The 12,961-nt window shown below is 38.7% G+C and overlaps 1 protein-coding gene across 4 annotated transcripts in view; it reads left to right on the top strand.

Annotated features, from left to right (window-relative positions):
* Window positions 1-12,961, top strand: part of LOC144043711 (junction plakoglobin a-like) — a 145,398-nt gene that overhangs the window by 127,324 nt on the left and 5,113 nt on the right. For 3 of the 4 annotated variants that reach the window (XM_077557621.1, XM_077557624.1, XM_077557623.1), the window contains 7 exons: window positions 1,063-1,182; window positions 1,975-2,193; window positions 4,692-4,844; window positions 4,951-5,070; window positions 6,245-6,395; window positions 10,341-10,462; window positions 12,012-12,051. In XM_077557621.1, the coding sequence (XP_077413747.1) occupies window positions 1,063-1,182; window positions 1,975-2,193; window positions 4,692-4,844; window positions 4,951-5,070; window positions 6,245-6,395; window positions 10,341-10,462; window positions 12,012-12,051 (925 nt within the window). The remainder of the gene's footprint in view (window positions 1-1,062; window positions 1,183-1,974; window positions 2,194-4,691; window positions 4,845-4,950; window positions 5,071-6,244; window positions 6,396-10,340; window positions 10,463-12,011; window positions 12,052-12,961) is intronic. The other variant, XM_077557622.1, reaches the window with a different exon arrangement.

Here is a 12,961-nt window from a genome sequence, read left to right as displayed (position 1 = left end):
GCGATGCTAACACCGGAAAACGCGGAGCACAACCGAGCACGCTCAGGCGGACGCTCAGGCGGACGTTCAATCGGACGACGAAGAGTGCCCCGAGTCCAATGCATATTCATCGGAGTAGTGGGTAGTCTGCTACTTGCTATTCCCCGGAAAAAAAGGCCGTCAAGAAAGTGTAACGTCTGCACGCGAAACGGACAATCGAAGTGAAACGTATCTGTTGTGCAAATCCTGCTCCGTCTCCTTGCACGCAGGGCAGTGTTACAAAAAGAAAAACTGTATTTGAAACATCCACATAATTGTAAATAGTACCACAGTTGCACACATTTGTAAATAGTTTGCGAAATTGTTTTGTCAAATTGTTACACTGTTGAATGGAAATAAACGTATTTTGCAATCTAAAAACTCTTATTCATTGTTGGTGGTGGTGTATTACAGAAGTAAAGCACTATTTAGGTGTTTGTGGCATCATTCATGGACAAAAAGAAGTGTACAATTCACAAGAGTGCATGAAATAACATCGTTTCACAAAAAGCTCTTTTTCTCCGCTTTTTGTTTCAAAACAGAGCATTTCGGTGAAACTAACCATTTTCTATTGTTGATTACTGAAGAACGGAATAAGGTAGAAACAAACTTTTTTTCTGATGAAAGATGAGAGTTAAATTTTTCATTTGGTAGTATGTGTGTTTCCATAGTCCAAACACAACATTTTCTGTGGACCTTGAAAGATCAGTCAAAATGCTTAAATCAGCTGGCACTGGCGACATCCCGTTTCTGAAAATGTCTGGCAGTGAAAGAGTTTAAAAAAGGGTATAGAAACATGTCTGATGGTTTAAAGAACCCACTGAGGACAGTGTCTTCCGTTATCCATAAATGCAATACGTTGGGAACTTTCAGAAGTCTTTCCTTGAGAGGGCAGGGAGGCGACCAAGAACCTAATGATCACTCAGTCATAGCTCCAGTCAGTATATTTGTCTTGTGCAGACTCTGCTGCAGCTGAGCTTGCTGTAATGATACATTTTTTGAACTTCTCTCTCTCAACTGTTCTCTCACTATCTTTCTCTCTAGGAAGGTTTAGATGGTCTACTGCAGATATTAGTCACCCAGTTGGGTTCAGATGATGTCAATATGCTGACCTGCGCAACAGGCATCTTGTCCAACCTCACTTGTAACAACTCACGCAACAAGGTAGCAATGTAAATGAAAACACTTTGGTACAGAAAACAGGTTGCATTTGTTCATTACTGATTTCATTACAAATGAAAAGTAATTTCCTCAAAAGAAAGACACCATAACACGTATTTTGAGATGTCATACACCTTGTTGACTAAAACAACAGTTATACATCACTTCTTTGTATGTCTGTTAGGGTTAGGGTTATTTTTAGTATTTTTAGTTTTGATCCATTTGAAGTCCCTGTAAACTGTTATTAGATATCAATCAAATACCACACAGCTTTATGCCTACACATTACTATATGTTTGAGCTGTGGAAATATGTCCCCTAAAATCCTCTGGTGGGTTCCATGCCATGATGAGAGGCGCTAGCCATCAGCTGGGTCGCAAGCCAACTGGTGAAACTCTTGACCAATGGGTGGGTAGCACTAGCGGGCTTATTTTAGCTAAACTTTTTGCTAGCTTTTTGTCCTAAAAGATTATTGTAGCTTGAATAACATAAACTATTTAACACTTGGGAATTTAAAGGTGAAGTTCAGTCAGAAATTTCTTTACAGTATGTTCTAGCTCAAACATATTATTGTAAATACATTTTTTGACTTTACGTCCCCTTTAAATAACGGGACCAAGCTGTTCTAAATTGTGGCATTCAGAAGATGCATTTTGGAGTATGATAACTAGCTACAGTAGCTAACTGCACATTGTATTGGTAGAAATTATGGCATTGATGGTATGTACTGCCGTTGTGCTCGCTTATCTGTTAACCTTTTTATTTTATTTTATTTTTTTACTTGCTTCACTTCAGACGCTTGTCACTCAGTTTGGTGGGGTAGAGGCACTGATCCACGCTGTACTGCGTGCTGGAGAAAAAGAAGATGTTGCAGAGCCGGCAGTTTGCGCCTTGCGTCACCTCACATCTCGCCACCACGATGCTGAGCTGGCCCAGAATGCTGTGCGACTGCACTATGGAGTCCCTGCTGTTGTCAAGCTGCTGGGACAGCCACACTACTGGCCTGTTATAAAGGTGAGAAAAGGACCACTGCACTACTGTCCGGCTGTAAATAGGAAAGGAAAGGAAATGGAAATAACGCACAGTTTAGCTGTCAAATATATAAATCGAGGGATCAATGTGACATTTGCACCGAGGCGTATCCTTTGAGACGTATTAAAAACATGCATACAAATAGCTATTACGTTTGAGAAGTGGCCACAGACAAGAACAAGAACATCATAACACCCATTTCCCATCATGCTTTGCCAGCATTTGCCAGCATGCTGTGTCCCTGGACAGATGTGCACTCTGAGTACATGAGGGATTCATGTTTTTTGTGGTTTTTTTGTGTTTTTGGGGGAGTTTTTTTAGAGGATTAGGAGGGAAGGAGTGTTGAGAAATTTACATGACAGCATCAGGATTTTAGCTCATTTAATCTGTCTAAAATGAATGAAAAATGAAAGCTTTACTAGTGGTTCATTAAAGTCCCTGTAAAGTGAAAATAAACATGTCAAAATCCTGAAAAATCCAGCCTTTATTCCTGCTCTTGGATGCTGACTGAGTGTGTGTGGCAAAACGTTTAGCCACTTAAGCAGTCCTCGTCACTGAGGAGTCAATAAGCTTTGAATGAAGAAGAAGAAGAAAAATGTGTCCTCAAACAGGATGAGGGTTGAGAAATTTGGCAAATTAACTGTGATTTTCTTTTACCAATACTGGAATTTAGCATGAGCATTTTGGTGCAAGTTTTAGTATGATCAAATCTACATTGAATACAAGCAACATATATATCTTGAATTTTTTTTTTTATTCGAGTGCTCAGTGTTTTTGTTGCCTAGGTACCAAGTGCAACGTACATTTATTATTATATTTAATGTGTGTGCTTGATTATGTTGCGATGCATAAACTGGGGCTCCCGACGCACTGTGCATACTCTGCATACAGGGACTGGCCATGGGTCTGTTTTTGGAGTTTGGGAGCTCACAACCTGACTGTGATTGGTCATTACCTCAGCCCTGAGCAACTGTGCCGCCCCCTGAGATGGATAGATTTTGGTGCTCAATTTATATTTCACAAACACAATATTAATTTAAAAAATATATTGTGTTTAGAATCATGGAGCTGCATAGAACATAGTATTATAACAAAAAAAATTGGGATGACTTCCCCTTTAAAGTTTGTTGTTGTTCTTGTTGTTTTTGTTTATTGTTATTTCCAGTATTCTAGAATATTTTAGCACAAACATGCCAATTAATTTTTTAATTTACAAAAATATTTTACAATGAGCAACTTAGCTGGCTCCCCCATAACTGCTTCAGCCCTGATTATAAAACCGAGCAAAACAATAGTTTGGACGCTCGTGCGTCACTCATACTGAGATTCTAAAGAGGGCAACTATCCATCAAATTACAGCAGTAACTGAAAATTACATGTGTACTTAAATTAAATACTCAAGTAAACAGGTACAGGAAGTGCTCTTTGGGACAATTGCTCACACGCAACGAGGAGGAAGGGGTACGTAACACTTCCATGTTGTAGTCTCACATACACTGTATGTAGTGTGACTGATTCCATCCCAAATACTAATTCAAGTGTAAATAAACCTGTGAAACTTCGCCACTTGAATACTGTTTGGTCTGCTGAAGAAGAACCCATTACCAGCCAAAATTGCCTGTCCTGAACACTGCAAGATTCCCCATATTCACCCTCAAGTGTGTGTTTGCTTATCATCACTAAGGCTACCTTGGATACGGTGCATCACATCCTTGTTAAATATACAAGAGTTGAGTGGATGAGTTTAGCACTTTTCTAATAAGCAAGTGGCACTGCCATATGGACTCCCCAGATGTAAAACTACCCTTACAGCTGACATACATAGAGCCTGGAGCATCTTGTTGTGACAAGTCTTTGATGTCTCTGCCCTAAATCCCATCTGGCTTCTCTTCAGGCAAAACATCAGATACTGTATACTTGATTTCATAAGTTCCAAAGGTCTACATATTTCCAGAGTTGAAGTGGACCTTATGTTCTATGCAGCCCCACTACACTAGTCTAAATACGGGTATTCTGGTTAATATTGCGTTAGTGGAATATGAGTTCAGCAGCAAAACCCAGCAGTTTTATCAATATCAGAAGGCGGCCATTTTGCCACTTGTTGTCAAGTAAAAAATAACATTACAGTTGCTCAGGTCTCATTTAACAACCAATCACAGCTCAGCTTCAGAAAACAGGTGAGCTGTGATTGGTTGTTGCCTGAGTCCTGAGCAACGTTGTCATCTTCAGTCGACAGCAGGTGACAAAATGGCCGCCCCCTTAGATGGATAAAAACGTCTGGATTTTGCTGCATAATTTATATTCCAAAAATGTAATATTAATCAGAATTACATGTTTAGACTATTGAGGTCACATATAACATATTATTGACAAGAAATGGTTAAGGTTGACTTCCCCTTTAAATCTGTTTGTGTGTTACATTAGTCTGAGTGTATTTAAGATTGTTTTTTTGTCTGCTATGATTTGACTAATTTAACCAGGCTACTGTTGGCCTCATCCGGAACCTTGCGCTATGCCCAGTTAATCAAGCACCCCTGAGGGATGCGGGGACTATCCCACGATTGGTAAACCTACTGTTAAAAGCTCACCAGGACACACAGAGGCATGCTTCCTCTTCGCAACAGACATATCAGGTGTGAAGATCCCACACACACTACAAGATATTACATACAGCATATGTTGGATAACCATGTTCATTTCTGTCTTTGCTACATTCTGCTTTTCTGAATATTTTAATAGGATGGTGTCCGTATGGAGGAGATTGTAGAGGGCTGCACAGGTGCACTTCACATTCTGGCCAGAGATCCTATTAACAGAGGAGAGATTGCCAGCATGCAGACCATACCACTATTTGTGCAGGTACACTCTGATTCGCGACTAAGAACACAATAAAATTCATAAACGGCAGATAAGCTAGGAAGAAGGAAGTCTATTTTTATTTCACACACAGCCTTTCCTCCCTCTGCTGCGTGCTAGGATGCTGATAATACTTTCATCTTCATTCCTGGAATATAATCAGGATTAGGTTTGATATGATTAAAAGCAGTAAAATTTCTTCTGGCTGTGACGTTTTGAAATGTAAAAGACATGATGTTGAAGGAGTATTCTGCAAGGAATTGGAATGCGGCAAGAATGACACTTACTAGAGTAGACAGTCACTCTATGTCTAATACGACGGCGTATTAGGGCCACATATAAATCTATATTTTTTAGAGGGTGGGGGCAATATTCAGAGAAAAAAAACTCACAAATTTGCCACTTTATTAAGTGGCAAATTTGTCAATTTATAGCGGCAAATTTGCAACTATAAAGTGGCAGATTTGCAAGAAAAACAACTCAGAAAGTTAGAAGAAATACACGTAGCGTATTATTCGGATGTTTGTGCCAATACTTTTCGATCGGGTTTTTAAATAAGGAGATAGCAATTGCTTAAGCAGAGATTAACCAGAGATTGAGTACGGCCAGTGACAAAGACGCCTCGCTTCGCGATGGTCCACACCCGGAGGATCAAGCATATAAATTCATTTGTTAAAATGTTTATTTATTTATACATTTATGTTTCCAGAATAATTATTCAGACATTTATACGTTTTGCTTTTTTTTTTTTGTACAAGTAGCTAAGTTGATGTGTCGAATCTGCTGCTCTCCGTCATTCACTTGCATTTACCTAAATTATGCTAGCTTCTGATTGGTTAGTGTTAGTCAGCTGATAGGGGATCAGGAAGTGTTGTCGCACTAGCTGCCGTAGTAAACTTTTATTTAAGAATAAATCTGTCTCCATCCTGCCTTTTCATTTTATAAACAGTGTCCCAATAATCACCAACGAATCCTCAAATTAGACTATAGCTACGCATTTCTCGTACGTTTCTGAGTTTTTTTCTCGCAAATTTGCCACTTTATAAACTTGCAGATTTGTGAGTTTTTAGCAAATTTGCACTTGTATCACACCACACAAATATGCAGAAGCCGTTCTTCTCAAAAGATATTTGTATGTCCGAAATTCTTAAGTGGCAAAAGTGTGTTGTGTGTCCAGCTGCTGTACTCATACGTGGAGAATGTGAAACGAGTAGCTGCAGGAGTTTTGTGTGAATTGGCTCTGGACAAACAGTCTGCGGAACTCATCGATGCGGAGGGCGCATCAGCACCACTCATGGAATTACTGCACTCCAACAATGAAGGAATCGGTATGTCCTTTTTTATTTCTACACTTGCAAAATATGCACACAGTGTTTGGCAGTTGGATCCGGGCCAACTTTCACAAAATCTCACACTGTATAGGATGAATTGTGCTGAAACTTGGTGAAGGCATAAATGATAGTGATTTAGCCTAATGATGATCAGTTGTATTTATTGGTCAAAGTGTTGCACTTGCAACCATGCTCGAAATTTTTCACATTTATGTGTGTAGAGCTTTGGTTTTGTGGCTCAAATGATCAACTCGCGATTGACTATTTCTTTGTGAGGTAATTCCTTGTGTTTTATTGAATTCACTGTTTATTCGCTTACTCACTGCCTAAACCTCTTTCTTTTCCTGCCAGAAACACTCACATTTAGAAAGTTTGTTTGCTTTCAACAGTCTTTCTACATCAAATGCTTTGTTGAAAGCTATTGTTTCGAAATTGAGGTAATTCTCATTTTAATAAAAAACAAGATTTAATACAAAATAATGTGGGTGGATGATACATCAAGGAATCAATATAGGTCTTATTTATTAAACACAATTGAACTTTTATTTACTCAAATTTAAGTCAGATGAGACTTTAGCTGCCATGTTCAACCCTCCAAGATGCCTAGTTGCAATATTTTTGGAAACACTGTGAAATAAAAATAAACAAAACATCAGATTTAAGTGAGATGGAGTGGGATGTGTAAAATTTAAGGGAAAACAAATGTAACCTATGTACAGACGTCTTGCAAATGCTGCAAGAGCTGCCATGCAACGAAACCATATTTTCCGTAACTTGAAATGCAGAAATAAGTTAATCATTTAAGTGCCTTGCATATCATTTGAGAAAGATTAACTCAGCATGGTTTTTAATTAAAAGATGATTGTTTCTGTGTGGAAATGTTTTTTTTTATGACAGGTCAGTCAAAAAAACAAATTAATGTCAAAAGCAAACTCACCCACCTTTTTGGGTTATATATTTTAACCCCAAAATTTAAGTTAAATGAATAAATCACAAAACAATTGAATAATCCAAGAAATTACTATACAGTATATCTGACTGGCACAATTGCCTTATGCATCACCGGCCAAACTGGCAAGAAGGTTTTTATCAGTACCCACCAAAATGATTTTTAACCTACATTTGGCAGATGTTAATTTAGAACCTTACTAACACTATTTTGAAATGTGAGGTCACACAATGTGACGGTTGGTAGTTTACTGTTGACAAAGTACAAAAGTGTCTGTACAAACGCATCCTGTCATGGTCATGTCGATCAAAGAGCAAAAAAACAACTGAACTGATGTGACACATACAGGTATAAACCAACTATATACTGTATTGGCCGTGCAGCAAATAGTGATTGAAAATTCAGTGGTTTAATCTGCAGCTCCCCCAGAGGTTGTTTCTGTGAGCAAGACATGGTTCCGTTAATTACTTTTGATAAGCTTGTTGGCATCATGCAAAACAGCGTCCGGCATGTGTGTGGGATTTAGTGAGTGAGGCAATTGCTTTATGTCGAGATAAGGTAGAAAAACACCAACCAAAATATAATTTGAGTGTGTGTGTGTGACATTATAGCTTGTTATTGCCATTATTTCATGAAACAATTAGTTTCACGTAAAACCTGAACTGAATTTTTTAGCGGTGGCCGAGTAGCATTCAATACAAAAGTATTGCAGTAGTTTGCCTACATTATTAATAATATCCCAATTAGGGCTTCAACTAAGGATTATTTTAATCGATTAATCTGTTGATTATTTTCTCAATTAATCTGACTTTTTTGTTTTTAAATAACCCATCTATTTATTACAGGACATTATTTCAAATTGACAGGGCAGAGAAGTGCACAAACAGAATGCTGCCTGACTGATATATGCTCACCAATGCCCGGCGGCTGTATATGTTCTCCTACTACCTGTACATTACAGCAGCCAACGTCAACAGTATATCATATTCATTGGTGAAAGAAAGAATCAACGTAAACTGACTTTTTTTTTTTTTTTACCTGTGAGGAACAATTTCCCATGTCGATGGGACCTGCAAGTTGAAACGCCACAAACAGTAACAGTCAGTAATAATGAGACGTGTGTTATAGTTGTTGTGTTTTTTTTATTTTGTATTTGATGCGCCATACGTACTGCATTGCTTGGCAATCGGGTCAACTCGCATTTTCAAGACAGGCACATCTCAATTTTCGTGCCGGACAAGTGTTAGTCTAGCATGTTTTTTAATAAGACATTTGGTATTTTTTGCGCCACTATTTTTCTATAATCTGAAATGTTGAAAGAAAAAATATGACTTGGCAACTCGTAACACGTATCCAATGTCATATGGTGTGAGTTTGGTGAATTCTTCTTTGATGGTCTGCTGTTTTGAAGGAGTATTCAAGAGCTGTTGTCGATGCTTTTGAGTTTTTAGCATTTGTCATTTGGCTTTTATTGTACTATCTGGATGCTGCCGCCAGTTTGTAGTGTTGCCGTAACTTGTCTACATGCTCTCCTTGCATATGATTTTCACCTGATTTTTTGTCATCGACAGGAAGCCAAAACAGTTCCATATTATGGACGTTAAATTTCCCTTCTGAACAAACTCGCTTTCAGCCTCCTCCACATATGCCTCACGCTTGTTTGGGGAAAACATGGGGCGGAGCGGGGGCAAAGTGTGTGCTACAGTTGATCATACTGCATATCTTAACACGGTTTAATATTGTCATATCACTGTCACGGATTTGAGGCGGAGTGAGAGATGTGGACCCAAATACAAGGAGGCTCACTGATCAAACAGAGTTGATAGGTAAACGTAGACTGATTTTATTGACAAACAGGTGGGCAGAAAAGCCAGGACTTGATGTGACTCGACTGGATTGAGCGTGACATGACCGGACCTGCCTTAACGGGGAATGACTTGGCTGACTGTGGCTATGACTTGGCTGGGGCTGTGGCTATGACTTGGTTGCCGTGGGCTGCGGCTACGACTTGGTTGGCTTGGGCTGCGGCTACGACTTGGCTGGCTTGAGCTGCAGCTACGACTTGGCTGGCTGGCGCTGTGGCCATGACTTAGCTGGCTGGGGCTATGGCTATGACTTGGCTGGGGCTGTGGCTATGACTTGTCTGGTGCTGTGGATGTGGCTATGAATTGTCTGGGGCTGTAGATGGAACTGCGCCATCGTGTGTACGAACGGCCTAAACAGTAAGAAACTTGTGAGGATACATTGAAACTGGCTTTCGTGTGGACAGGGCCTTGAAATGCTTCTCTGTGTACGAGATTTGTTTGAGGAACGTCTGGACGGGGCCTAAATACACCAACACCAATTACTTGACAAGACACACCAGGGGAGGACACAAGTGGCTGAGGGCACTGATAGGTTGACACACAGGGAAGGGAAGACACACAGGCGGATGTGGTTACACATAACGAGAAGAGGGGAAAGACAATGAACACAAAACAAAACCCTGAACACAAAGACAAAAAAGAACATGAACACCCAAAATCAAACAAAAACCCAACCCCACAAAACCGAAACATGACAATAACCCACACCTACCATCAACAATAAACGATATTGAACAAAGCACAGAATTACCGCATACTAAACATTAATGGGCAAATGAAAATGTTACACAAAGCTGATGATAGTCGCATGATCAACTAAATTCATCAGAATTCATACTTACAGTCAACTGCAAACTCACCATTTTTGGTCTTGAATGCATGAACCAGACTCAAACGTGCCATTGTTGCTGTTTTTTAATGACAATATATTGGTACAACTGCTGCTATGCATCATCGACACTTTTTCATGCACTCACTACTCACTACTCACTTTGTATAGTTCCACGAAATGCAGTGATAAGACTAGTGAAGACTCTTGCAATCTTACAGTTCTTAGAGGACCACTCTTTAGTGAGGTTAACTTGACTTTCCATTTGGGCTAATCTAGACATTGATATCTCTTCACAGCCACCTACGCTGCAGCAGTGCTATTTCGAATTTCAGAGGACAAAAGCTCAGACTACAGGAAAAGAGTGTCAGTGGAGCTCACACACTCTCTCTTCAAACATGACCCTACTGCCTGGGAAATGGTGAGAATGAAGTATACATGTGTGATGAAAACATGACATTATTTGAAAACTAATTCTACAAATCTTTTAACAGGACATAATTTAATTGTGATAGATTTTTGTTTCCTTAATTTGAACATTTCATTCTTAGGCATTCATTTGACCTCAAACATAAAAATAAATATTTTGCTTTGAAAAAAACAAGTACAGTAATAGCTATAAATTAAAAATAATAATAATCAGAATAAAGAATAAACCTACCTTTGTTATATATACAGTAACTATTGAAAAAATGTAGCTATTTTGAATCCCCTTTAGGCAGGCATTTCAACTTTAAATATCAGAAACAAACCACTTGAGAAAAATATATCACAGCTCTAAAACGACCTTCATATATATATATATATATATATAATAACAATACATTGGATTTATTTAGCGCTTTTCTAGACGCTCAAAGACGCTTTACAATGGAATGGATACATTATTCATGCGCTCACACATTCACACAGCGGTGGTGGTAAGCTACTTAAGTAGCCACAGCTGCCCTGCGGCAGGCTGACAGAAGCGTGGCTGCCAGTGTGCGCCTACGGCCCCTCCGACCACCACCAAACATTCGCACCTTCCGTACACCAGTGTGAGTAGCAGGGAAGCAATGTGTGTGAAGTGTCTTGCCCAAGAACACAACGACGCATGACTTGAGGAGAGCGGGGATCGGACAGCCGACCTTCTGGTTACTGAACAACCGTCTCTACACCCTTGAGCCACGGCTGCCACAAAAATAAAAATACACACACACACACACACACACACACACACACACACACACACACATATATATATGTGTATATATGTGTGTATATATATATATATATATATATATGTGTATATATATATATATGTGTATATATGTGTATGTATATATATATATATATATATATATATATATATATATATGTGTATATATATATATATATATATGTATATATATATATGTATATATATATATATATGTGTACATATATATATATATGTATATATATGCATAATACATTACTATACGCTGACCCCTAGTGAGCACATTGCAGGGTGTACATGAAAACAATGCCAGCGTACGTCCAAATAAAGTTTCTACAAAATGTATTAAACTGGAAATTAGTTTCCAAAAATGAATCTCATAGTTATGTTAGTAACAACCAAATAAATAATATAGAGCAAACTTGTCATGACAGTCGGGGTTTCTTTTAAGGAACAATTCGTAGAGGCATTTTTCCTTTGAGGAAGACGCTCCTCCTCCATGTCTATTCTCAAAGGAGTGGAAAAAAGTTAATTGGAGGCAATCAACTTAAAAAATGTGCTTGTTTACTCAACCCAGCAAGCATTAAAATGCTGACACGTGATCTTGGAAATAGATTATTAAATGTTTTCATGTACCCCCTGCAATGTGCTCACATACCACTAGGGATCAGCGTAACACTGGCGTACAGCAATGTATTATGCATCGCTACACACAAAATACCATGCAGCAACATTTGAACTTGTAATAACATCATTTGGTGTTTCTCTCTAGGCCCACACGGTTCCGTTGGAGTCCACATACTTGGCGGATGGTGAGTCATACGATTTGCAACTTTAATTGTCTTCTTGTAGCGTTTCATCTGAAAAATTTGGCAGGCACCACTGTTTGAACAATGCAGAAAAGTAACTCTCTGTACATTCTGTCAGGTGTACAGCGCTATATAATAAATTTCAACTCTTGATGTATTTGAGAAAGCCGACTGCAGTGTGTTAAGCTCCAACCCTTTGGTGTTGTAGCAATGTGATTGGTGTCTTATAATTGAAGGGTGCCAAAATGTGATCACTTATTTTTATACTCTTCCCAACTTTTAACAGGCACAAACATGTTGTGTGCACATGACAACAATGGGTACACATGATGACATAGAATAAACATTAAATGATGGTGGAAAAATACAAATGAAAGAGAGAAAATGGAGGAGCTCGTGCAACAGGTTGCCACTTAAAAGGCGCCATCTTGAAGAAGAAAAAAAGTAGAATTAAACAATTGTGATAGTCCACATTTGTTCAGTTGTGGAACAGCAATATTTTTTATTATTTAAATTAATGTTTAAAAACAAATGACAAGTTGTACACTTGTCTTTGAAATAATGCAACCTTTATTTATGAACACTGCTCACATCTTGTGTACAGTATATTGTTTAAGGTCTATATTGCAAGCAGTCTCTGTGAGGTACTGTATAATTATAGATCTTGGTTGGTAATCTGGTAATTTTTCTTGCAATATGCTTGTATATTAAATGCACTCTGGCAATCTGCCCCAAGTACCAATATCTCTTCCTGCCACACCTGCTGTTTTCCTTCAATCTGCTATCTCAATGCATTCAAACTGTAGAGTCCAAAGTCCCCTTGCCATTTGCCCTCAGACACCGAACTTAATCTTCTGCTTTCAAATAGCTGGTCTAACTACATTGAAAACACTACAGAGCCACAACCCTATAC

This window comes from Vanacampus margaritifer, chromosome 2, assembly GCF_051991255.1.
Source record: "Vanacampus margaritifer isolate UIUO_Vmar chromosome 2, RoL_Vmar_1.0, whole genome shotgun sequence".
Lineage (NCBI taxonomy): Eukaryota > Metazoa > Chordata > Actinopteri > Syngnathiformes > Syngnathidae > Vanacampus > Vanacampus margaritifer.
The sequence above is the reverse complement of the archived record's forward strand: the minus strand, read 5'-3'. Positions and strand labels throughout refer to the sequence as shown.